This window comes from Sabethes cyaneus, chromosome 1 (genome assembly GCF_943734655.1).
Source record: "Sabethes cyaneus chromosome 1, idSabCyanKW18_F2, whole genome shotgun sequence".
NCBI classification, from domain to species: Eukaryota; Metazoa; Arthropoda; class Insecta; order Diptera; family Culicidae; genus Sabethes; species Sabethes cyaneus.
This window is the reverse complement of record NC_071353.1, coordinates 37,910,127-37,936,799: the sequence shown is the minus strand read 5'-3', so window position 1 is coordinate 37,936,799 and position 26,673 is coordinate 37,910,127. Positions and strand designations below refer to the sequence as shown.

Here is a 26,673-nt window from a genome sequence, read left to right as displayed (position 1 = left end):
TGACACGCCTTCGGAACTCAACTTTTTGATAACACTATGGTAGTTATCATCAATACATATGTATGTCTATGTAATATACTGATAAATTTGTACAATGTTCCAAAGCAATCAAAAAATGTCTTCCTTTTATTTGTATAATTTATTATTTTGAGTTCATAGCGGGGTGACATTCTGAGGTTTGGTTTAAGTGAGCAACTGTCCGTTTTCCTAGATGTATTCGGAACGTTCCTAGAATGTGTCCAGCTGTGGCCAATGTAACCCTGGACACTTTATATGTCGACAAATGAGCTACTTTTGCAATTTTGAGTACTTAAAGATGTCATATGTTGCACTTTAGCTCAATTCAGAAACTGATCCCCGATCCGGAACATTCCCGGACGTGTTGTTCCGGACATATCTTCGGAACCGTACATCCAATCCAAATTCTGTTCAATAGAATTCTTCTAGGCCACAAAACTCTGCGTTTGTTAGTTATTCAGTCAAATCGGTCCAGGCATTTTCTAAAAGCAGATGTTTATTGTTATATTTTCACAATTTAAAGATGATTCCCAGGCTCATCTCAAAAGTGGTGAAAATCACATGGGACTGTTATGCATTTATAGGCAGTAATGGTAGTTATCATCAACACATATGCATGCATATGTAATATACTGACAGATTTGTAGAATACCTGAAAGCCTGACAGATTTGTAGAATACCTGAAAGCAATCAAAAAATCGTGTGCAAAGTTCTTGGGCAGGATTGATATTTAAGGGGGACCCTCACTGGAAAGTCGAAAAACTTGTTTGTTTTGAAATGTTGAGCCCATAGTATTTTTCGGTACGTGGTCTCGTTGAAAATTTACAGTAAAACTGTTGGATCACTTGAAGGGAAGTGCAGTGCTGTACAATAGTTTAAATGCGCTCTCCTCGAAATCATATGTTTTCAGCGACTGTGCGTGTATCGCAGTATCTAGAGGATCGATTTGGGTGATTTTTTTTTTGACGTGAAAAATTACTTATCTAAATTGTGACGTAACCGCTTTTCGATATCCCAACTTTTTAATTTTCGCTGCATTTTTAAAAAAATCGTTGCACTTCGCAACCACTAAGAGATAGATAGTTACTATGTACAGCAAAGTTGCTTATTTTACTGTGTTCTATAACTTTTATGGAGACACTGTATTTTTTTGGACGCATTAAAAAAAACAAAAATTTGTATCACCCTAATAAGTAGGTTTACGGTCACCCTAATAGTGTAAGAAGTTGCGCCAGATTTTTAAATAAACTTCGTTTGACTTCCAAAGACACACCACCTGAAAAATTAAGCCTTTGTACGCTAGAGCACGTGATCGCGTTTTTTTCTATTTGGTTCATATCAGTAAAGTTTGCTTAAATAATTTCAGCAATGTTTTTCAAATATCTTTTGACTGGTAAGGCCAATTCTAATAAGATTTAGTAGATATGTTCACAGCGTTAAGACCTCCTGTTTGATACTAAAATAATTGAAATCTGATTAATTATCTGGTTAAAATCGTTATAAATAATTGTAACATTTATTAAGCTGTACACGACTGCTCATAACTTTCAAATTAAACATCCAATCAAAAAACAAATCAATAGTGATCTATGAGGCTATATTACCTACCAAATGAGACTAATAGCGCATAAATCGGTTTGGCCATCTCTGAGAAACGTTCGACTAATTGACACCTTGAAAAGCACATTTTTAAGCATAACTTTTGAACCTCTTGATTGTTTGCAATAAAACTCTCCCAAAAAGTTTGCAGTAGCAAGAGCCTTCATTTGATACTAAAATGGTTGAAATCGGTTGAGCGGTTCCGGAGAAAATCATGTCACGTAATTTTTACATTTTTGCTTATAACTTTTAAACAAAATGTTGGACCGCAAAACCATTCAATAGTGATCTACAAGGTGATAGCACCTTTCAAATAAGCGTAATAGCAAACGAATCGGTTCAGCCATCTCCGAGAAACAGACGACTAAAGTCAAGTGTCACACACACACACACACACACACACACACACACACACACACACACACACACACACACACACACACACACACACACACACACACGCACACGCACACGCACACGCACACGCACACACACACGCACACACACACACACACACACACACACACACACACACACACACACACACACACACACACACACACACACACACACACACACACACACACACACACACACACACACACACACACACACACACACACACACACACACACACACACACACACACACACACACACACACACACACACACACACACACACACACACACACACACACACACACACACACACACACACACACACACACACACACACACACACACACACACACACACACACACACACACACACACACACACACACACACACACACACACACACACACACACACACACACACACACACACACACACACACACACACACACACACACACACACACACACACACACACACACACACACACACACACACACACAGACATTGCTCAATTCGTCGAACCTTATCGATTGGTATAAATAATCTTTATAGTGAGGAGCGAAAAACGGTATTTTGTTCGCGCCGAGTGCAAATTAATTATTAGCTCAAGCGAACTTGTTGCTTTGGTTACTTAGACATTATTCTACTGAATAACGTGAAAGAAGGCAACAGTATTTATATTAGCGTTCTATTCTGCTATAAATGCCAAATCTAAAACAAGGGTCAAAACGCGAGTTTTATTTATTTGGTCACAGTCAAAAATATGAGCAATAAATGGCACCCATGTGGGCGGTGAATGGATCATCATATTTCAAGTGAGCGGTTAAAGGGGTCATGAGATTGCATTACTTTTTTTTTAAAAAGTCACTATAATTAAATATTTAGAAACCAAGTTAATTTTTCTTGAAAACACAATTGTCTTCTTATGACGCAAATTGGGTTTCGATGGACCTCAATTTAGATGTGCTATGGACAAACTAACTTAGAATCGTTTTTAAATGAGCGGAAGATGGCGACCATACGGTATAAATGACCTGAAATAATATACATTGAATTGTACGTTTATACGCGTGGGGAGGATGTGGCACCCTGGTTTTTATGATATATTAGAGGATTTACCTGGCATGTGTAATGTGTATTGCTTACTGGGTACTTGGAATGTCGGGATTCTACTTGAACCGGCAGCACGCGCGGGTATCTTGGCAAGAGAGCTGCAGAAGATGTAGATCGAGGTTCCAGCCTTCCAGGAAGTGCAATGGTCAAAGACGGGAGAACGCGAATTCCGCGGAGTAGATTCTATTGCGAGTACGACACGCAACTGCCGGCAGTCTGGTTTGGGCCCGTTGTCAAATTTTGAGCCCGGTACATCCTCACCGTGTCACTCATTGCAGCTCGATATAGAGATGCCATTAGGGTGTATTACATAGAAACAAGTGAAGCGTGTCATTAGGTGGAGGCCCATTAATGACCGTCCATGCGTGTTGAGGATTTAGAGTAAATTCTTTAACTACAGCCTGATAAATGTGTACGCACTGACGAACGACAAATTCGATGACGTAAAAGAGGAGTTCTACGATCTTCTCGAAAGGACGTATGAAGTGTATACCTGGACCTGGACCTGGACATGACATGAGGATAGTCATCGGCAATACAAATGCACAGGTCGGACGCGAAGAGTTCCTTTGGTCCCGTTATTGGTAGAGAAAGCTTCCATCATACCACAAACGACAATGACTTGAGGTTAATCAACTTCGCTACAGTCAGAGGAATGGCTATCTGTAGTACCTATTTTGCACGACGGAACATTCGGAAGCACACCTAGAAACACCCTCATGGAGAGGCCTACCCCCAGATCAACCACGTTCTGGTTGATGGCCGGCACTTATCTGACTGTCGCAGACGAGCGATCCTTCCGGGGACCAAACGCCTACTTGGACCGCTATCTCGTAGTAAGCAGGATCCGTGCCCGGTTGGCCAATGTAAATCAAAACCAAGGAGGAAGATACAGCTAAACATTCGACGGGTATCAGTGGAAGGAGTTGCTGCAGAGTACTCTCGGTGAACAACTTAGAGAGAATCTGAATGAACAGTAGAAGCACATCCACGACGCGATCAGTACTACAGCGCGAAAAGTGCTGGGTACCACTGCTGCAGCCATTTCCAGTGAGTAGTTTGACGCAGAGTGCCAGCGAGTGACTGATGAGAAGAATCGAGCCAGAAGTCACATATAGGCAAAGCGATGACACGGCAGAGCAGATAGAGATACCGAGATGCTGGTGCTGCCAAAAAGAGACTTTATCGTCGCAAGAAACGCCAGCACCGGAATCGCGTTCTTGCAGAGGCAGAGAATTGCTTCGAGAGGTACGATACGAGAAGCTTCTTAACCTTTACGTCCCCGACATCAAAAATGAAGGTACTTTCAGTTACACTTTTGGCTCTATCTCCACTAATTTTCAATCGATTTTTATGAAACTAGTCTTAAAAGAACCACATTAGATTGGCCTTTAATGAAAATATATGCAGGTAAATTATGGTTCCATTTTTCCGGAGATATTCCAGATCGCGGTGGGATTTTTTTTGACGTCATAAGTAACAGATGAAATAAAATTAGAAATCTGTTTAATTGACATCGCAAAAGTTACCCATTTTATTTGTAGTCACTAATAATGACTTGTACACTATCCTGTAGAGCGCTGACTTACGCCTCACTCTCCGGAACATCCGTTGTCGGTTCTACCGGAACTCAAAAGTGGTCATTCAGTATTCTCTTCGAAAGTATGGCAAATGGGGTATCAAATCACAGGATTTTTCAACACGAGCTCGTTAGTGGACATTTGGATGTATTTTGAGTCGATCTGGACATTTTGGAACATCCGGCATCGGTTCTACCGGACTTCAAAAGTGGCCATTTGGAATTCTCTTCAAAAACATGGCAAATGGGGTATCAAATCATAGGATTTTTCAACACGAACTCTTTAGTGCATATTTGAATGTATTTTGAGTCGATCTGGGCATTCCGGAACATCCGGCATCGGTTCTACCGGGCCTCAAAAATGGCCATTTGTAATGCTCTTCGAAAACATGGCAAATGGGGTATCAAATGACAGGATTTTTCAACTCGAACGCTTTAGTGGACATTTGGATGTATTTTGAGTCGATCTGGACATTTCGGAACATCCGGCATCGGTTCTACCGAACCTCAAAAGTGGTCATTTGGAATTCTCTTCAAAAACATGGCAAATGGGGTATCAAATCACAGGATTTTTCAACACGAACTCTTTAGTGCATATTTGAATGTATTTTGAGTCGATCTGGGCATTCCGGAACATCCGGCATCGGTTCTACCGGGCCTCAAAAATGGCCATTTGTAATGCTCTTCGAAAACATGGCAAATGGGATATCAAATGACAGGATTTTTCAACTCGAACGCTTTAGTGGACATTTGGATGTATTTTGAGTCGATCTGGACATTTCGGAACATCCGGCATCGGTTCTGCCGGACTTCAAAAGTGGCCATTTTGAATTCTCTCTTTAAAATCATGGCAAATGGGGTATCAAATCACAGGGTTTTTCAACACGAACTCTTTAGTGCATATTTGGATCTATTTTGAGTCGTTCTGGACATTCCGGAACATTCGGAATCGGTTCTACCGGAACTCAACAGTGGTCATTTGGAATTCTCTTCGAAAATATGGCAAATGGGGTATCAAATCACGGGATTTTTCAACTCGACCACTTTAGTGGGCATTTGGATGTATTTTGAGCTGATTTGGACATTTTCACACCCCATTTGCCATATTTTCGACAAAAATTCCAAATGATCACTTTTGAGTTCCGGTAGAACCGATGCTGGATATTCCGGAATGTCCAGATCGACTCAAAATACATCAAAATTTGCAATAAAGAGCTCGTGTTGAAAAATCCTGTTATCTGATACCCCATTTGCCATATTTTCGAAGAGAATTCCAAATGGCCACTTTTGAGGTCCGGTAGAACCGATGCCGGATGTCCGAAATGTCCAGATATACTCAAAAAACATCCAAATGTCCACTAAAGAGCTCGCGTTGAAAAATCCTATGATTTGATACCCCATTTGCCATGTTTTTGAAGAAAATTCAAAATGGCCACTTTTGAAGTCCGGCAGAACCGATGCCGGATGTTCCGGAATGCCCAGATCGACTCAAAATACATTCAAATATGCACTAAAGAGTTCGTTTTGAAAAATCCTGTGATTTGATACCCCATTTGCCATGTTTTTGAAGAGAATTCAAAATGGCCACTTTTGAAGCCCGGCAGAACCGATGCCGGATGTTCCGGAATGCCCAGATCGACTCAAAATACATTCAAATATGCACTAAAGAGTTCGTGTTGAAAAATCCTGTGATTTGATACCCCATTTGCCATGTTTTTGAAGAGAATTCAAAATGGCCACTTTTGAAGTCCGGCAGAACCGATGCCGGATGTTCCGGAATGCCAGATCGACTCAAAATACATTCAAATATGCACTAAAGAGTTCGTGTTGAAAAATCCTGTGATTTGATACCCCATTTGCCATGTTTTTGAAGAGAATTCAAAATGGCCACTTTTGAAGTCCGGCAGAACCGATGCCGGATGTTCCGGAATGCCAGATCGACTCGAAATACATTCAAATATGCACTAAAGAGTTCGTGTTGAAAAATCCTGTGATTTGATACCCCATTTGCCATGTTTTTGAAGAGCATTACAAATGGCCATTTTTGAGGCCCGGTAGAACCAATGCCGAATGTTCCGGAATGTCCAGATCGACTCAAAATACATCCAAATGTCCACTAACGAGCTCGTGTTGAAAAATCCTGTGATTTGATACCCCATTTGCCACATTTTCGAAGAGAATACTGAACGACGACTTTTGAGTTCCGGTAGAACCGACAACGGATGTTCCGGAGAGTGAGGCGTAAGCCAGCGCTCTACAGGATAGTGTACAAGTCATTATTAGTGTCTACAAATAAAATGGATAACTTTTGCGCTGTCAATTAAACAGATTTCTAATTTTATTTCATCTGTTACTTATGACGTCAAAAAAAATCCCACCGCGATCTGGAATATCTCCGGGAAAATGGAACCATAATTTACCTGCATATTTTTTCATTAAAGGCCAATCTAATGTGGTTCTTTTAAGACTAGTTGCATAAAAATCGATTGAAAATTAGTGGAGATAGAGCCAAAACTGTAACTGAAAGTACCTTCATTTTTGATGTCGGGGACGTAAAGGTTAAATACGATCAATGGAATCAGAAACCGGACCGTGCCAACTAATGTTATGTGCAACGACAAGAATGGGGACCTGAATACCGAAAGATCAGAGGTGGCAAGGCGTTGGAATCCACAGTTCGATGCATTATTGAATGGTGAAAATTCACCAACTCTGGACGAGGTTAGAAAAGCAGCGCGAGAGCTTAAAAACCGCGGACGACATCGATATCATTACCATTGGTGTCAACCGTAGAGCTTCGGAAGAAGCGTACACGCATCTTGAAGCTGCAGGGATAGGGCTTACCATGAATTTTACCAATACAAACTATACGGTGACTGGTAGAAAGCATGGTAGTCCTTTGGGTGTTGGAGCTGCAGTGGTGATAGATGGATATACTTTTGTAGTGGTCGACGAATTCATTTACCTTGGTATGTGAGTGACATGTAACAATGATGTGAGTCGTGAAGTAAAAAAAGCGGATAGCGGCTATCAACAGGACCTCCTACGGATTACGTAGCCAGCTGAGGTCCCGTAGCCTGTAACGCCGTACAAAACTCGCGCTCTATTAGACGCTATTTCTCCAAGTGGTACGCTATGCCCACGAAGCGTGGATGTTGATAAAGAGCGACCGACGAGCTCGTGCGTCCCTTCGTTTCACGCAGATGGATTGCGGCAAAGGAATAAATTGCTCTGTATCTTTTTCAACATCGCTATTGTGATCCAGCGAGCGGTTATCGTAACGAGAGAAATGGTTTTCTCTCTTCAGTCTTCGCAGATGACCTCGATATCATTAGTAGTAACCTTGAAACGGCGAGGGCAATCTACGCCAGACTATAAACGATGGCTAAGAGGATTGGGTTACAAAAGAATACGTTGAAAACCAACTATATGGCAGGAAAAAGCTCCAGAGAAAATAACGTTCACTTCCCGCGGGCAGCGACTGTTGACGGCGATGAACTGAAAGTGGTTGATGAGTTCATTTATTTGGGATCTGTGGTCCGACAATCATACGAGTAAAAAGGTTGAGCGATGCATTCAAGCCTGACCTACTTTACTTTCAACAAGACGTTTCGATCAAGGAGCATACGCCGCTGCACAAAACTGAAGATGTAAACGCTAAACGCCAATCAGGCTGGTAATCCTCTACGGACTGGAGGCTGTAACTTTGCTTACGGAAGATATACGTGCACTTGCCGTAATTGAGGAGTTGCAGATGATTTTTGACGGAGTACAAACGAAAAGGAGAGAGTGGGGTAGGCATATGAACCACGAGCTGCAGGCACTACTTGGAGAGGTTTCCCTTTGTACTCTTGGCGAAAGTTGGAAGTCTACGGTAGGCTGGTCACTTCGTCAGCTGTTCTCTTCAAGAACGTTCTGGGATCAAGAATAGCACTGTTTAACGTCCCACGTTGGCACGAAGATGATGGTTGGCCTCTCCTAGGCTGGCGTTCACTGAAGGCTTATGAAAAACAGACGTTCAAAGGTTTGATAGAAACCTGCACTCTTCCATGTCACCATACGACCGCGTTCTGACCGGGGTTCTTCCTTAGACTTACCTAGGTAACAATTTGGGTTTTATTACACTCTTATAATGGCATTTAAGACCAAAATTAATTATGAAAACCGTCATAAGAGTACAATGAAACTCACATTGTTGCTTGGGTTGGTAATTATTCTAATTTCTGGGGCGATGATTAAATAAAACAGGTTCTCGGCATTTTTTTACAGATACGTTTTCTTATTCAAAAGTAATCGCTCTTCTCATCTCGCCCATTTAATTTTTTTTCCACATTGTGTTCATAGCATCTTTCTTCACACGGTTCGATTGAACTAATCTTATCTAAAGTTATTGATATCGTTTGTCCTTTAAGTTTTGTTTTGGTGTGGTTTGGTTTACTGTCCGTATGTTAATGTACGTGTGTATGTGAGAGTGTTTTTTGTGAATATAAGTAATCTCTTTCCAAACCTTTGTTCTGCAGCTGTTTACCGCTTGATCCACCTTCGTTTCCTTTCTTTTGTTTTTCTCGGTGCCATTGTAACGCCTTGTACGTGGGTGTGTTTCTGCGTCCTGTAACCGAACGTGTCGGTCAACCCATGCATTCGGTTTCTGCGCTACCGCTTTTCTGTTTAGTATAAAATATCTAAATATATATATTTATCTTATTTCGGTATATATAAGGTAGATTTACATGTTCATTTGGTATATTTTTCTTATTAAATCAAACTTATCAAAATTATTTGCCCGTCATTGGTTATCCTCAGCCATTGTTCGCTTCACTGAAAAATTCCATTTAGTTTTCTTATCCCTACCACCCTATTTATAATAGTTGTGTTCTCGTTTTTGTTCTTCTAGGAATTATTTTTACAGAGAAACGCGCAGGTTTTTACTTTGCTATGTATAGAATACAAGTGAAAGAGCTGTGTATGATGCACGAGTGTCCATTGTGTTAATGTTGTTGCGCACTGCAGATTACTTGCTAGAGTACAAGGATAACTTTCTCGGCTGGAACGAAACTGTTTCAAATCATAGCAATTACACTATATACACAGATAAATTCGTATCGAGTATCGAGCCCGCATTACAGGCTTATCAGCTTGTTGTTGTTTACGCTTATGTGATTTTTTTTTGGTTTCTTCATCCGGATTCGCACGGTATCACTTTGCATGTTCACGACACTGGGCTGTACACAGATTGAATAACTATTCAGTACAATAAAAGTTCGCATTTCTTTGACCAGGGAGATTGTGTCGATCTGATCAACTTTTAAACATTACGGAAACTGTTAATACTTTTCTATCCTAAAATGATTTCTATCGCACAAATTGATTCTTTCAAAATAGTCTTCAAGAGATAAGTAAAGAAAAACAGGCAAACTACTAGAAGCAACGAAGAAACAAACTAAATCGCATGAAATAATCATCCTGTAATTCTGTAATCTCCCTGAGCAACCAGTGCGAACGAGCTTGCTTGTTCCGAAACCTGGAGCCTATTCTAAAGCGTCACCAGCAGCACAGTAAGGACGCACACCCCTTAGACGAGAATTAAATGTTAATAACTTATCGATAGTGACCCTGTTTGGCCAATGCAGCGACCCTCGTCGTCGAATGTGGCAAGCGTCAGCCGTGACAGCTTGTTGCTCAGCACACCCATGCCACTGTTCTGAATCGGGTTAGGTTCCGCTGAAAGTTCGAAATGGCATTTAGTCTTTTGTACCATCCGATCAACGTCGATCATCGATACTACCTTCGTACTGGTTTTCACCGGCAGGCACCTCCGGTTCGCCGCTCTCTTTCCGCCGTTTGGCCTGTTCGATGAAGTGGGTGATTAAGGCGTCTATCATGGCAGCTTGGCGAGTGAAGATTTGCATAAGTTTCGTGACGGCAATTCCATTTTCCACGGCACCGAATTGCAGAAATATGCAGGACAAGCAATCGGAATCGTTCATGTTGCTCGGTTTGGCAAAGTCCCAGGACACCTCTTCGTATTTGAGACCCAGCAGTAAAGTCTGTGAAGAAGAAAATTACGCCTATAGAAAGGTATGCCTGCTGGAACCGTTTCAAGAAACCTACGCATTCGATTTGATCTATCACAAAGATGCCTCGTTCGTTGACGGCTATCAGCACCGGGAGATCTTTCTGCTGCACCAAGCCCATCAGACCGCGTACCGGTTGTTCCACCTGCCCGTGAAAGTATGCCGCGCTGAAAAAATATCAGATCATTCAACTGATGCTAGTAGGAAATATAAGAGGCGTGAAAATTTACCCATACAATGGCAGTCCCCAGCAGAACTCAAGGTACTTTCGCATCAGCTTCTTTGTCGTTGCCGTAGTCGGGACACGTTTGAACTGCTCGAGCAGTCTCACCTCGGCCGACGTCCGCCGGCTGATCGGAAGCCACGACCAGCTGGAGCTTTTCGCCACGTGCGCCGGCAGAAAGCGAAATTGGTTCTCCCTGGAAGAGACGGGGTGGTATGGAAAATATGTTTAGTTATAGATAAAATTATAGAAATAAAGAAGCTTCATTAGGTTGTATAAATAAAACAGTTTGCTTTGCTTTGCTCATGTAAACCTTACGGGATAAGCAAAGCAAACTCTTTTATTCATACAGCCTAGGTTTCAGAGATATAGAATAATATATTTTAAAATAATTGAACCAAATAATGTAAAATTAAAATATTCAGAAACTTTGCCTGTAATAATGTAATAAGGGCAGTCGTGCAGTGCGAATGCACGTATCGCAGAAAACCATAATACATGCGTGTCTTTTAGAGACTATCGGAAAGTGACTATTTCGAGAAGAATGAGCGCCTCTGTGTAGCTAGTTTGCCTGGCAACACTCACGAGGCTCATTATCTTTGTGTAATTTTCACATTAGCATACCATTGCATAAGGCGTACCAGAGCATTGGTCCAAGAATGGAACCTTGTGGTATTCCAAACGTGATCTTAACCGATCTCTATTCCACAATTCGCCTCGTTAATCAGTACGCGATTCTGTAAGTAACTCCTTAGCATCTTACCCAAGTAGCTGTGCACTCATATCTTGTGGAGCGATATCCTCCCACCTGGCGTTCTTAGAGTCTACCGTTACGACTGCACAACTTCGATTTCATTGTTCCAATTGTTTTCTCTGGAGGTCTTATCTTCCAATAAATGTTATCAAGCCTTCGAAAATAACTCTTCTCAGAAATTTTTCGATCGAATCTATTAAACCTTGCATCCCCCGGAGTTTTATCAGTATTTAGTAGCAACTTTCAGACTTTGGCTTTCAAGCCTACGCCTCACTCATCTTGAAACCTTTCACTATTGCTGCAAGCTCCACGTTGTTCGCTCAGTTCGCCCAATATGTTTCCATTGCACGAAATTTCGGACAGCTTGGTAGGCTTAATTTTTCGGTTCCAGTGTTCCGAACAAACTGAAGTTCTTTCGAATCGCACAGAAAGTAACGATAAGAGAATGGGCTGTTAGTTAACATCGCTATTACAGATGTGAACTAGCGAGTGGGGTTCCAAACGAGAGAAACGATCTTTAGCAAAAATGGAAGTCAACTCATAGCCTTCGTAGACGACCTTGACATTACTAGAAGCCTTGAGACGGCGGAGGCAATCTACGCCAAACTAAAAACGGAGTCTACAAGAATTGGGCTAAAGATCAACGTGGCTAAATTCAAATATATGATATGCACCAGAGTTGGTTGGTAAACGGCTGGGTAATGCGTACCATCGGTGCCTTGCGCACTGGGTATACAATAGACCCCACAGTGGTCCATAGCCTTTTACCTAGCAACTCCTATCCCTACCTCCTCGTGGTACCAGCCGGACAATGAGCAACCTCGGTGGAGATCGGGTAACCAACCCCGGAGGAAGCCAAGGTCGTATGCTGACAGGGGAGGAGGGCTCCTTCGAGCTACGTTGGCCCTCCGGCGATATTGTGGGGTTGGTTGTGGGCTTTACAAGCCTGAACCACTAAAAAACCAAAGCAATGAACTCCGTAAGCAGTAATAACTCTAATTGGAACAATCGGCAAAGACCCAGGCGACGCAAACGGACTAACGATTCGAAATTAGGAACATGGAACTGTCGGTCTGTAAATTTCCTCGGAAGTACCCACATGCTTTCTAAAGAAGTGAAGAGCCGGAAGTTCGACATCGTAGCGCTGCAGGAGGTATGCTGGAAAGGAACGGTGGTACGTACGTATAGAGATGGTCATACCATCTACCAGAGCTGCGGCAATACACACGAGCTGGGTACAACTTTTATAGCTTTTTGATGGGTGAGATGCAGAAGTAGGTGATCGGGTGGTTGCCGATCAACTCCCGAATGTGCAGATTAAGAATCAAGGGCCAATTCTTTAATATTAACATAATTACGTGCATAGTGCTCACCTCGGAAGTACCGATGATGACAAAGACGAATTTTACGCGCAACTGGAATGCGAATACGACCGCTGCTCAAGACATGATGTCAAAATTATCATCGGGGAGTGTGATGCTCAGGTTGATCAGGAGGAGGAATTCAAACCGGTGATTGGACGGTTCAGTGCTTACCCACAAACGAACGAAGACGGCCTAAGACTTGTCTACTTCGCCATCTCCAAGAACATGGCCATACCTAGTACCTTCTACCAGCATAACCTTTACCGTTGGTACACCTGGAGATCCCCCAACCAAAATGGAATCACAAATCGACCACGTTCTGATAGATGGTTGGCATTTTTCAGACATTATCGACGTCAGAACCTATCCGGGCGCTAACATTGATTCGGATCACTACCTAGTGATGGTTAGGAAACGTCAAAAGCTATTTGTTATGAATAACGTTATCTCTCGAAACCGCACTGCCGGAAGAGGGTGAGCTGGATGAAACCCCTCTTGAGGATTGTAGGAATGCCGTGAAAACAGCCAGTCCTAGGCCGTGTGGCGCCGAATCGTCGCGACGTAACGAATAGTTTGACGAGGAGTGCCAGCAGATGTTGGATGAGAAGAACACCGCGCGGATACAAATGCTGCGTAGTGCCCAGTAAACCATTTGGTTTGTATAGCTCGATTGCAACTGAGAAATACGACATCATATCTGAACGTGAAAGTTATATTTCACGTCAGATAAAAACATATAAGTACCAATGTGGAGGCAATATACGTGCGAAAATTTTAACGATTATTTGTAATCCTATCTTGCATTTTATACAGCGGTTTTAATAACACGCAACTTTATACTCATGAATATATGATTAAGATATAACTTAATATTGCAATCATCTATACTGTTTAATAATTTACAGTCATGAGTTGTATATGAGGACACGCACGACTGCGTAACAATTTATTGTTCATTTTGTTTTGACATACTCTAATCATTATACAATTCCAATGTAAAATTGACATGCATGCGATTTAGTGTGAACTTTCTATTACGATGTTATGTTATCTGGGTGTCCCCCGTCAGAATGTCGAGCGATACAAACAGTAGCGGAGACAGAAAACTCGGTTCCTCCAGGAGAAAAAGCGCTACCAGGAGGAGGAGTGCGAAGAACTCGAACAACTGTACCGCTCTCATGACATACGGAAGTTCTATCAGAGACTCAACGAATCTCGCGAAGGCTTTGTGCCGCGGGCCGAAATGTGCAGAGATTAAGATAGAGGTATCTTGACTGACGACCGTGCGTGCGGTGATCGAAAGGTGCAAGCAGCATTACGATGAACACCTGAATGGCGTGCAGGCAGAAGACCATGATAGCGGAGGAAGGGACCATATTGGTGTAGCAAGCAACGATGTGCCATCCACATCGATAAGAGAAGTTAAAGAAGCCTTCCTGCGGCTGAAGAATAACACAGCAGCGGGAAATGATAGCATTCGAGCGGAACTTATTAAAATGGGCCCGGACAAGATGGCCGGCTGTCTGTATCAACTGATTGTCATGATTTGGAATACGAAACGACTACCACAGAAGTGGAAAGACGGGGTTATTTGCCCTATCTACAGGATTATCGTCTTTCCTGTAATGGATCGTGAGCGATTACTATCCTGAATATCGTCTACAAAGTGCTGTCCCAATTCATCTTCCATCGACTATCGCCAAAAGCCATAGATTTGTGGGAAATTATCAGGCCGGTTTCATGGAGGGTCGGTCTATAACGGACCAAAACTTATCTCTGCGGCGCAGCGAATTCCGAGTCCTCACACACGACCTGTTCATTGATTTCAAAGCCGTATATGATAGTGTAGACCGACAAGAGCTATCAAAAATTTTGGAGGAAAATGGCTTTCCGAGTAAGCTTACTAGACTTATCATGGCTACGAGGGATGGGATCCAGCGCTGTGTGAGAATCTCGGGTGGATTGTCGGACCCATTCGAATCTCGCATGGGCTTCGACATGGAGTGGAGATGATCTTTTCTGCCTGCTATTCAACATTGCGTTTGAAGATGTTATAAGACGAGCGGCGATCGAAATGCGGGGAACGATTTTCAATAAATGCAGCCAATTTATCTGCTTTGCTGACGACGTAGATGCTGTCGGCAGAACATTTGAGGCGGTGGAAGATCAGTACATCAGACTAAAACGCGAAGCAGAGAAGATTGGATTGAAGATAAATACGTCTAAAACGCAGTATATGCTGGCGGGCGGTACCGAGCGTGACAGGGCTCACTTGAGCAGTACCGTAGTAATCGAAGGGGATGAATTTGAAGTAGTCGACGAGTTCGTATACCTTGGCTCATTGGCAACAAAGGACAACAATACCAGCTGTGAGATTAAAAGGCGTTTTATCAGCGGAAGTCGGCCCTACTACGGACACCACAAACACTTGCGGTCGAGCAATCTGAGCTCCCATACAAAGTGCCCTCTGTACAAAACGCTAATTAGACCGGTTGTCCACTACGGACGCAAACGTGGACACTGCTAGAAGTGGAACTACGAGCACTACGAGCAGGAGCGTGCTGGTGCTGGTGATGGTGCTAAGAACCATCTTTGGCGGCGTGCAAGAGAACGGTGTATGGAGGCGAAGAATGAACCACGAACGCGTCTCTAAGACGAACTTGGTATTCAGAAATTGGTTAAAGCTGTACGGATACGTTGGGCAGGATATGTTGCTAGAAGGCTGGACAACTATCCTGCAAAAATGGTTTACGCATCGAATTCGGTAGGAACAAAACGTAGAGAGGCACAGCGAGCGAGGTGGCAAGACTAGGTGGAGCGAGAACTGGCGAGTACTGGATGCCAGCGGTACTGAAGCTTAGCTGCCATGGATCGAAATAGATGGAGAAATTATGCTGCGCAGGCCTTGTCATTGTCAGACGTTGGGCCAATTAAATAAGTAACTGTTCATGTACCGCATTCATTCCAAAAAAAATCCAGTAATTTAGCTTTATTGGAGCATCGCATCACATTATTAGCATGATAAACGGCAAATTTGCTATGTTTGCCACATTACAATTTAGTTTTATTGAGTAATCTCCAAACCCCACCTGATCCATATTTCCTTTAATATACTGGGCATAAACAACTCTGCGTCAAGTGACCGATTACATCCTCTTTTCAAAGCAAATAAAGGGTTTCAAATATCTGTTTTGTTTCTTCCCGAATCTCCTATACAGATTAGATCTGTAAGTACCGTTCAGGACCGTCTTTGCCAATAGCAATAAGCTGGCGCGTTCACCGTCGCAGGCCAGGAAGGGAACACCTTCCGAAATCGGGGGTGCAGTCGAAGATGGGGAGTCCTCCAAATAGACTATTTTGAACCAATTGAAGTCGCAGTTACTCGTCGAGTAGAGAAACGCTGGGGAATGCTAATCACTTGCCAAACTACATGAGCAGTATATATCTAGGTGGTGCTCACCTCACCACTCGTGCATCATGGAAGTAAACAATTTCAAATCAAAAAGAGGTACACCTAGGTGTCGATTTATAGTGACCATGGGACGTGCTTCATTGGAGCTGATCGTGAGCTAAAAGAAAACGAGGCCGTTGAGAGCATGAACGAGGTAATGAGTGAGTGTCTAGATACAACATGGAAACCTTATGCAATTGCGACTCTCACCAAGACCAACTGATGAAGTGTTGCGTAATATGCTAATTGATATTGAGAATACCATAAACTCCAGACAACCGTCCCGATCGATAATGAATCAGCGCCAGCATTAACCCCGAACCATTTCTTACTACTGGCTTGCAAATAGGACCAAACCTACCTCGCCTCTTTACGACAACGGTTTCCATATTGGGTCAATACTACAAGACATCCCAAAAAATAACAGATAGATTCTGGAAGCGTTGGGTCAACGAATTCCTTCCAAAAATCACTATCACTCCCTGGCACTCCCAGACCGGCCCTATTTCCATCGGTGACGTCGTAGTTGTCGTCGACCCTAAATTACCCAGAAATTGTTGGCGGAGGGGCATTGTTATCGGGAAGATTCCTGGAAAAGACGGACAAATCAGATCCTCCACCGTAAAGACAACAGTGGGCGGAGTCTACGAGCGTGCGGTGGCCAACCTAACAGTACTGGATGTACGATGCGCCGTGCAGTAATATTTACACATAGCGAGTTAAATAAGTCGAGTAAATAATCATGAATCTAAAAAGTTATACGTTTACTCTAAATAATCCCAAGTGACAGATTGAGTTTTATTGTACTCTCATAACGCTATTTATGACCAGCTTTGATCGCAAAAACTATCATAAGAGTGTAACAAAACCTTCAATGTTACTTGGGAATGAAAAGTGATTTATAGCTAGCCAGCGCATTCGCAAATCTAACCTAGGAAGCCGATTGAAGGCTGACTCTTACGATACATCTTATGTATAGCCGTTAATAGTTACGCTTAGCAAATAGTAAGTAATATGCATTCTTAAAGCTTATTAGTGTTCTACATGAAATTTATACAAGGTTTTCTGTTGGCCATCCCTAGTTGGCCTCGCATCTACACTATTCAATAACCCCTCGTTTAATCGATCAAAATCAACCTTGCCATCGAGATCGATGTTATGCGCAGCTGTCAGTGGTGATGTGGTAGGTCCGTCATCGATCCGTGAAGTGACTCAAAACAAAACAGACGGACAGAATTAAAGGTGCTGACTATTTCGTGAAATATTGAATTATAATTTTGGATATACTACTTACTACTAAAGTTTATACGCTACTACAGTTTTTGCTTAATACTAATTAGTTAATTTACGCAGTAAGTATTATTGAAATGGCTTGTGTTTATGCTAAACCTAAGGACTTACAATTATAGGTTTCTTCTGCTAGGATTTCTAACTTAAAGCTTAATATATAGGGAGATCAGAATCGTAGTTTTCGATTCCCGCCGTTGGAAATACTATATTATAAACAACTAAAATCCATTAAGGGGACTAAACGAGAGTGGAATAAAACATTACCTAAAATTAGGTTCACAGCAGCTCACAGGAAATATACAAAACCCACAACAACAAGAACATATGCATGCAATTAAAATGAACACTGAACATACACACTTAATGCTAAGAAGCAACACAGTAAAACATATTAAAATTGAGTAGATCATACAACTAATATGTATCCTTAATTATATACTTAAACGACCTATAGGAAAATTAAAATATCTCTACGAATCCTAACTCGGGTTCTTATATTAAATTTACGGAGAAATCCCCTGTCCGTGTCGCCGTTTGCAACAGTGTTCAATAAGTTCGAATTCAACTTACAACTAAGTGCGCATTATGTGCATTCTGTGTATTGGTATTGGTGTCAGCTTTAGCCTTATATATAGGCTAACCGACGCGCAAAGTGTCGACTTGATGTCATTTGTTATTTGTTTACCGCGCGCGATGAAGGAGTACCGTAACGTCGTAGTAAAGTTGTTTGCGAGAGGTGAGCGACTCGGTGACATATTTCAGCGGTTGAAATCCCATGAGGTGAAGCGGAATTTCATCTATAACACCATCCATCGGTACCAGGAGACCGGCCAAGGACCGTGCAAGATCCGGGCGGTCGCGTTCGGCGAGGACGCCAGCAGCCATCAAGGTGGTGAGGGAGCTTGGTCGTCGAAAAATGAACCGCTTGATCCGGAAGACCGCTGGTGACCTGGAAGTGCCGGTCGGGACTGCCCACACCATCATGGCGAAGGACCTGGGATGCAAGCCGTACAGGAAACGCAAGGTTCACGGGGTAACGGAGGCTACAACGAAGAAGAGGCTGGACAGAGCAAAACTGATACTTTCGCAGCACGCTGGACAGGAGTTCGTGTTTTCTGATGAGAAACTCTTCATCTTGCAACAGCCGCACAATGTCCAAAATGATTGGCTGTGGGTGCCGCCGTGCCGACGGCCAGCATCCCCCCGTCCCACATAAACATCCCGCGGTTCCAGAGCGCCGCGTCGGTGATGGTTTTGGGGGCCGTATCCAAGTGTGGGAAGTATTCACTGGTGTTTATCGAGAAAAACGTGAAAATCAACGCTACGTACTAAAAGACCGAGGTTCTGAAGAAGGTTGGGGCCCCGGCACTTTATGACGTCTACGGGAAAGATCATTACGTCTTTCAACAGGACAGCGCACAGGCCCACACGGCGAATATCGTCCAAGCATGGTGTCGGTAGAATTTGATTTTCTCTATAAGACTTTGTGTCCTCCCAGCTCCCCGGATCTTAGTCCCCTGAACTTTTATGTATAGTCGTAAATGCTGGCCAAACAGAGCGAACATAAAGTGAACACTATGGACCAATTTAAGAAGCTCATTTTCAAGATCTGGGACGAGATGCCCATGGGCCAGGTGCATGCCGCGTGTGATTCTTTTAAGAAACGTCTCAAGCTCGTCATAAAGCATAAAGGGGGGGATGCTTCCACCAAATATGTCGTAAAGGTTCTCAATAAACACTGCTTCAATAAAAATTGACTCAGAAAAGAATACCTTGTATTTTCATTTTTTAAACACATTTTTAAAGTTGATTTCAGATAATCGCCGCCACCGCAATGTTTGTTTGATTTAATCGACGTTTCTCGGCGAAATAACGTCACATAAATAACGGACACATTTTTAAAGTGTATTCGAACTTGTTGAACACCCTTTATGTGCTTATAATACTCAGACGGAGAGGCGGAAGCTACTGAAACGGTGTGAGATTGCCGAAGCACTTGTCACTGTCGCTAAAGCTATAGCCACGTCAGGTCGGGCGCGCACACCGCTTACCAAGCGGAAAACAGTGATACCTGACGACGGGACGACCGCGCCTCTACAAACAAGCAAATGGAAGCGGTCCCGGCTTGTGCAACCGAGATCAAAGACGAAGCGGGTGGATATGTGGAAACCAAAGGCGGCCGCGGCTGTAAAGGCAAAGCCTAAGAAGGCTCATAAGGGCGATGAGTTAGTAGTAAAACTGACAGGTAAATTGTCGTACGCCGACTTACGCCATGCTGTAAGAGCTTGGGACCAATAAGGTAAAGACCCGCCCTAACCAAGCGGCAGAGATGCTCTTTGAACTCAAAAAGGACCCGACGGTCCAGAACTGGAAGTACAAGAGACTGGTGGAAAAGTACCTGGGCGTTGCTGGCCAGATCAAGGCCCTGTCGCAACGTACTCTCGTCGAGTGTTAAGACCTCGACGAAGTTACGATAGCAGTTGCCCTGCAAAATGCTCTGAGGGACCAGCTCAAAGTCGAGGTGGCGCCCTCAGACATTAGGTTGCGAAAGGTATACGGTGAAATGCAAAGCCCCCGATCGGTCCCAGTTGTGTAGGCAAAGTGGTGAGGAAGATCACTTCGTGAAAGGGTGTACCAACCCATCCCCATCCACCCATCCCATCCAGCTCTGTACAGAAGCAGAAGCGGGCAATAAACATACTACAGGTGGACCAATGTGCCCGGCCTTCAAGCGGGCTCTAAAGAAGTAAAGTGCAGGTTACACTGTGATAGCTGTAGTCGATGGCGTCTACATCTGCAACTGCTACTGCATCCGCCTAGGTGGTCACTAAAGCAGTTCGACCAGATGCTAGATAAGCTTACGGATGAGCTCACTGGTCGTAAGCCAGTTGTCATTGGAAGCAACTTCAATGCCTAGGCAGTCGAGTGTGGTAGTAAGCATACTACCCCAAGGGGGTAAAGTTTACTGCAAGCTTTGTCCAAGCTAGATGTATGTCTGGCAAACGTGGGTTCCGTTAGAACCTTTTGCAAAGGGGTACAGGAATCGATCATCGATAATACCTTCTGCAGCCCTACGTTGCTAGCCAACATGGACTGGAGGGTTCCGGATGAGTACATGCATAGCGACCGTCAAGCTATACAGTACACGATTGACCAACGGAGACAGTACGAAGGCTTAGATCGACCGACCGGAGCGGCCGGAAGTAGAAAGTGAAATCCTTCGATTAAGACCACTTCGTGGAAGCCCTCAGAACAGAGACCAATCGTTCGAACCTGACTGCTAATGAACTGACAAACTTCCTAATGAGAGCATGCGAAGCAACCATGCCTAGAAATGCGTAGCCAATGAACGGACGTCACTCGACACACTGGTAGAACCAATCTCATTCACTCCAGGTGCCACAGGGTGAGAAGGTTTATGCAGAGGGCCCAAAACGACGCAGACAAGCGCGTAGGGTTGTGCAAAGTGCGGACAAGTTAGCGCTCAACAAAGCGGTTAGGCGTAGTGAGAAATACTGTTTCCAGGAACTATGCCGAGCTGCGGACTCAAATCTCCGGGGCAGTGCCCACCAGATGGGGATGAAAAAGATGATTGGTGCATCGACTGCGCCGGAAACTTGCCCACGGAAGCTACGAGTTATCGTGGAAGGGCTATCCTATGCAGGTTACTTAGAAGCTTCTTTGAAAACTGGACGCTAGTGTATAATACAGGTGGTGGTGCCAAAAAGTACAAAGTGACCGCGGGTGTTTCTGCCGAGTGGGGTGCAGATCAATGGCTTCGCCGATGATTCACCCTTGTGCCCCATGTAGCCTAGAAAACGCCGGAGCACGTGGTGTTTCAATGTTCGCGTTTCGATGCCACTCGATGTGAGATGCTTGCGGTCGTTGCGTTGGAGTGAATAATGCCGACAACATCGCCCGAGTAACTATTTTAAGTTTTGTTACGTTCCTCTAGTGGTTTTCATAATTATATTCATAAAACCGCTAATAAAGCTATGAGCTGCACCAGAAATTCTTGATGCCCGCTATGAAAGTGCTTTCCGACAAAGCGGCCCACTCTTCAGAAGGTTGTTATAGCCTCTTTAACAATAAGGTTATAAGCTTAAGTAGTCTCATCACACTCTGCAGAAAGCAGCAATAAAATCGATTAGGGTTTCGCTGCTCGACAGCTACCGCCATAATTTGAGGAAGCTTTAAAGCATACAGTTTGTTCTGGTAAATAGCTAATTCAGTCCGCCAGCTTTGTCAACTTGAAAATTATCCGTGAGCAGAAAAGTCAAACTTTTACTGTCAAGCCATCTTGATCGATTTGGTTTATAGACACCGTAATAAAATATTCCATAGAATAATTAATAAAAAATTTGCGTGTCGCCCACATAACGGGTAATTTTCCATGAAATTAGGTCTAATGAAAAGTGACTTAGTTGTTCTTTTATGAGTCAAATAATTTCAAAATTTTCTGCTTGAAATGTAAACCGGAAAGATCATTTACTGATTCATTATCACGGTAGTGAAGCTTGCATTAATTACGTCCACAGTGTTTCAAAAATATCAATGCATAAATAAATGGATGGATTTCACGGAAATAACCAACCACCGTGAAAATAATGACAATGATTATCAATCGAAAGTTACACGAATACCAGTACAGGGGTAAACAGTTTCGTTAACATCAACATTTAATAACGTTCTTGACTGAGTTCCATAATTTCCCAGCAGCAGCATGATTGGGATTGTTAATCAGTATAATTAGCTGTATTGATATTTACTCAGCACTAGTTGAAGCGAGCAATAATTATACGTTGCTCTGTCCATTATCCTATAGCATCGAATTTCGGGTGGCAAATCACCAGCCAAAATTGTCAATTTTTTGGGCAAAAATTGTTTTTAAACAACGAACAACCTTATATAAAGTTTGCTCTAACAAATAGTTCGATAAATTTTCGACTTGGGAAATTATTTCTTGAGATATTCGCAAACATGCATACCACACTCGCTTACCTAAAATAGCTAGTCGTGTGCGTATGGGAGTTGTACGGGCCCAGTTCAATCCTCGCCTGAATGCCCCCGAGCATGATGGAGTGAGACGACTCCATCACGTACCGTCCCAGTAGCACGTTGTGCCTCGCTTCCTCGTATAGCAACTCCAATATCCGGGGATCCCTAAAACGAAGTTACGGTCAGCAAAAAAAGGCTCACCCGAAAATGCTAAATACCAACTTAATTTTTTCCTCATCCTTCCGCGAGAAGAACACATTGCGCCGTAACATCGTCATCGGTTCGTCGGACAGCTTTTCCAGCTCGTTCCCGTGGCTGTGCTTCTCGAGCAGCTTGGACCACGCAACCCGAACCGCGTATGGTCGATGGTGCGGCTTCAGCTGTACCTCCAGCAGCGGACTGGTCATCCACAGCCCGAACACGCTCTGCGCCAGCAGTTTATTAGTAATTCCTAGTTCTTCACAGCCGAGTGCCGCCGCCAGCATCACCTGCGCCGGACATTGCGCGGTGCCCTCGATCTCCATATGTACAGCGATGCGGGACATCAGATAGACGACCGTCGGTATCACCTATGGGCAAGAAATATTTTGTTGTAATTTTGAGTATTAAAATAAGGCATAATAAAAAATGGCTCTCCGTGGTTCCTTACCTTCTGCATCGGCCGCGGAGGTGAAATGGCCGTTGAAGTAGTCATGGTCGATGGCACCGTCGAAGCGCCCACTAGATTCACGTGAGTGTGGCTGTTGATGCTTCCGCTGTTTTGGCCGCTGCTTCCGATGCCGGCGCCGCCGCTGCTGCTCGCATTCACTGGAGTGCCGAGGGTTAGTGCGGACACGTAATTGGTACTATCCCTATCTCTAATTTGATTATTATTGGTAATTAAGCTAGCACTACTTGATAAACTCGATGATTGTTGTTGTTGCTGCGGTTGATGCTGTGCTTGACCCGGATATTGCCTGTACAGTGTTTGCTGCTGTTGCTGCTGCTGTTGTTGTAATAGTAGTTGCTGTTGTTGCTGTTGGAGAGTGTCAATATTGCTACCACTAACTAGATAGCTGTCGGTGCTGGAACCGGGTCCTACGGAAAGAGAAGAAAAGGCAAATGTTAGCATCACTTTAAACTTTGAATTGAAAACTATTCATAAGTTATTTAATTTAATTATGAATATTTCACCGACAATAGATATAGGTTGGCAATATCTACCAAATTATAATTTCATTCAGTCAACATTTGGTTTTACCAAAAACCAAGACAAGAAAAAGGCGACTGCTGATAAAGCTTTTATAAATAACGTAACGTACTTGATGACAGTTTCAAGCTCCAAGCGAGCAAAAAGGATTGCTTACTGTGAAATGTCGATACGACACTCGATACGAATACAGCTGGATACGTCATTATGTTCGTGAAAATCCACAGTACAGTTACCGACCGGTTTCTTACTGTTGGGAACCTGCTGCAACGTGGCGTGGGTCGTTCTCAAGACTCTGCTGTTTAGTCGATAGAGCCAGTATAACTCAACGTCTCCTATATAAACAGTATACTCTACGTATGCAAGAAAACCTTCGCAGAAATCCAAAGAAGTTCTGGTCATTTGCCAACTGTAAAAAAAATGGAGATAGCCTGCCTGTAGATCTGTTTCTGAACGCTGGCCAACGCTGCGAACGATAAATGCAATCTCTTTGCAGCACACTTCATGCAGGTTTTAATCGTTTTCCTGCTTCCTTTATCCTGCTACATTTATCTATTTATCTAAATATCTTAGTCTTAATAAATGTGCGTCATAGTTATAAGATATTCGATCCTTTTAGTTTCGCGACGAATTTCTGCGTTGATTCATTAAAATTTTTTTTTGTATGCCAGAAGGGCATTGGGTTAAAAGGCCACTGCGACCGATTAATGATCGTCTTTTGTGGCAGACCCCGATTGCTGTACACAGTTTACGTCATTAAAATTTAATAATTGTTCAACCATTTCGAAGGTCCTATTGCATGCGGTAATCGGTTCCTGATAACCAAATGATGTGCGGTGGAAAGTGATTTGTAGCAAGCCAGTTGAACGGAGAGTACGTTGAGAAGCGCGAAAGTTCAGGAAAGACAGAAGTGTCGGTGAATCAATATTACCATTGATCAGTTTTGCTATAAAAATTGCTTGTTGCCCTTTTCGACGGCGCTCGAGTGTATCGATTCCGAGTAGACGACAGCGATCCGGATACTGTGGCAGGTTAACGGTGTCACGCCAGGGAAGCTCACGTAATGCAAGTCGGACAAACCTTTTTTGAATACGCTCAATCAATAGCAATAGTGGGTTTTCAGGCAATGTGAATCTTTGAAATCGCGGGCGATTTTGGAGGTAAAACCGAACTAGCGTGTGGCTCTTGATATCAAGGCGGCCGGCGTGATAAAAGTGAGCTTTGCGTCAAGGAGAACACCGAGATCACTTACACGGTCGACTCTCCGCAGTTGCAATCCGTCGACGTGATAATCAAACAAAGCTGGCTTTAAAATGCAGTGAAACGTCATGACCTCACACTTGGCAATACTGATTACGAGCCAGTGGTGCTTATTACCAATCTCACTTCACGGTGAAATCAACGTGAAGTGAATTCGGCCCTATTCCGAAAGTCACGCAAGTGAGATGAAAAGTGACAAGACACACCTCCCGTGAAATCAGGGTTATTCCCAATGTCATGCGACCTGCGTGGAACCGAAAAAAATGACATTTCGCGTGAAAACATTCCACTTGGTTTTTAGATGGTGAAATGATTCCACGAAAAGAGGTAAGTTTTGTTTATCAATCTTTTATCGATTTATTAGTCAGCAGAGGGCTGGTTTTAGTATTTATAATATGGCAAAAGCTAATTGCAACTAATATTCTATTGCAGGACCGTTTTGGACTAATGATGACTAATGATGGACTTATGACTATGATCAAAACAGTCAATACGACGGGACGTTTTCAGTCAGCAAAAAATCTGAGCCGATCGCTGCCAGGTGTCCAGTACAGAATCGTCACGGTCAGGGTAATTTTAGTGCAAATTAATTCCTACCAGCAGCACCAATCCGTTCAGAGTGATAGGTATATTAAACGACACGACATGCCAGCAGCGGTATAGCGGCAAGGAAGTTTACGCCACGTTGTTCAGCATATCAGGTTTACGTGTCGCTTGTCGAAAATGGACCGGAACTATACACCGTGCAACTCAAGCAGCAGAAGAATCTCTCAATGAGATAATGCATGCATTAGTGCGAATTTCGCAGAAACATTTTTCCCCCAAACCAACTTTGGAAACAGCCTACGCCGCCTGTTTTCAGAAGGCCAAACCTCCCTCTAATCCGTCGTTCTTTTACCAGCTACAGGACACACTGGACTTTAGCACTCATTCCACCGGCAATGGTGCGGTCAGTAACGATAGTGACGAGGACGATCAATTCCAGGACAGCAACGGTGACATCAGTTAAATAGGAACAGTAAGATCACGATCTACATCTAGGCAGAATAACCATGCCGTCGACGTCGATATTCAATTCCTGCCTATGTTGAGCGTGCCGATGGCTGAGAGCAACGATTGTTAGGAAGGACTACCGCAGCGAATATGAAAAGAAAGATGCTCATAGTGATCGTCCAAATGCAAGCGATTGTCATTTGTCAGCTGGAAGTTTCTCAAATCAGTTTTCAGAGTTTTTCTGGAAAAGAGAAAAGAGCCGGCCACCTAACTGAGGCGAAAGAATCACACTGCTGTTTGGGATAGAACTCAAACAGAGCTTAATAGTTTGTATTACTTTCCGTAGACGAACAACTATGACTGTCTAA

The 26,673-nt window shown here is 43.3% G+C and overlaps 1 protein-coding gene across 1 annotated transcript; it reads right to left on the bottom strand.

The window, feature by feature from the left end:
• Positions 1-10,299: 10,299 nt before the first annotated feature.
• LOC128745594 (FERM domain-containing protein 8) lies at positions 10,300-24,258 on the bottom strand. Its single transcript, XM_053842672.1, has 8 exons — positions 24,210-24,258; positions 23,513-23,940; positions 23,086-23,432; positions 22,867-23,028; positions 11,014-11,202; positions 10,821-10,950; positions 10,495-10,756; positions 10,300-10,430 (listed from the first exon to the last, which is right to left on the bottom strand). Exons 1-8 carry the CDS (start codon positions 24,256-24,258, stop codon positions 10,300-10,302), a joined length of 1,698 nt encoding a protein of 565 aa, XP_053698647.1.
• Between the last annotated feature and the right edge of the window lie 2,415 nt (positions 24,259-26,673).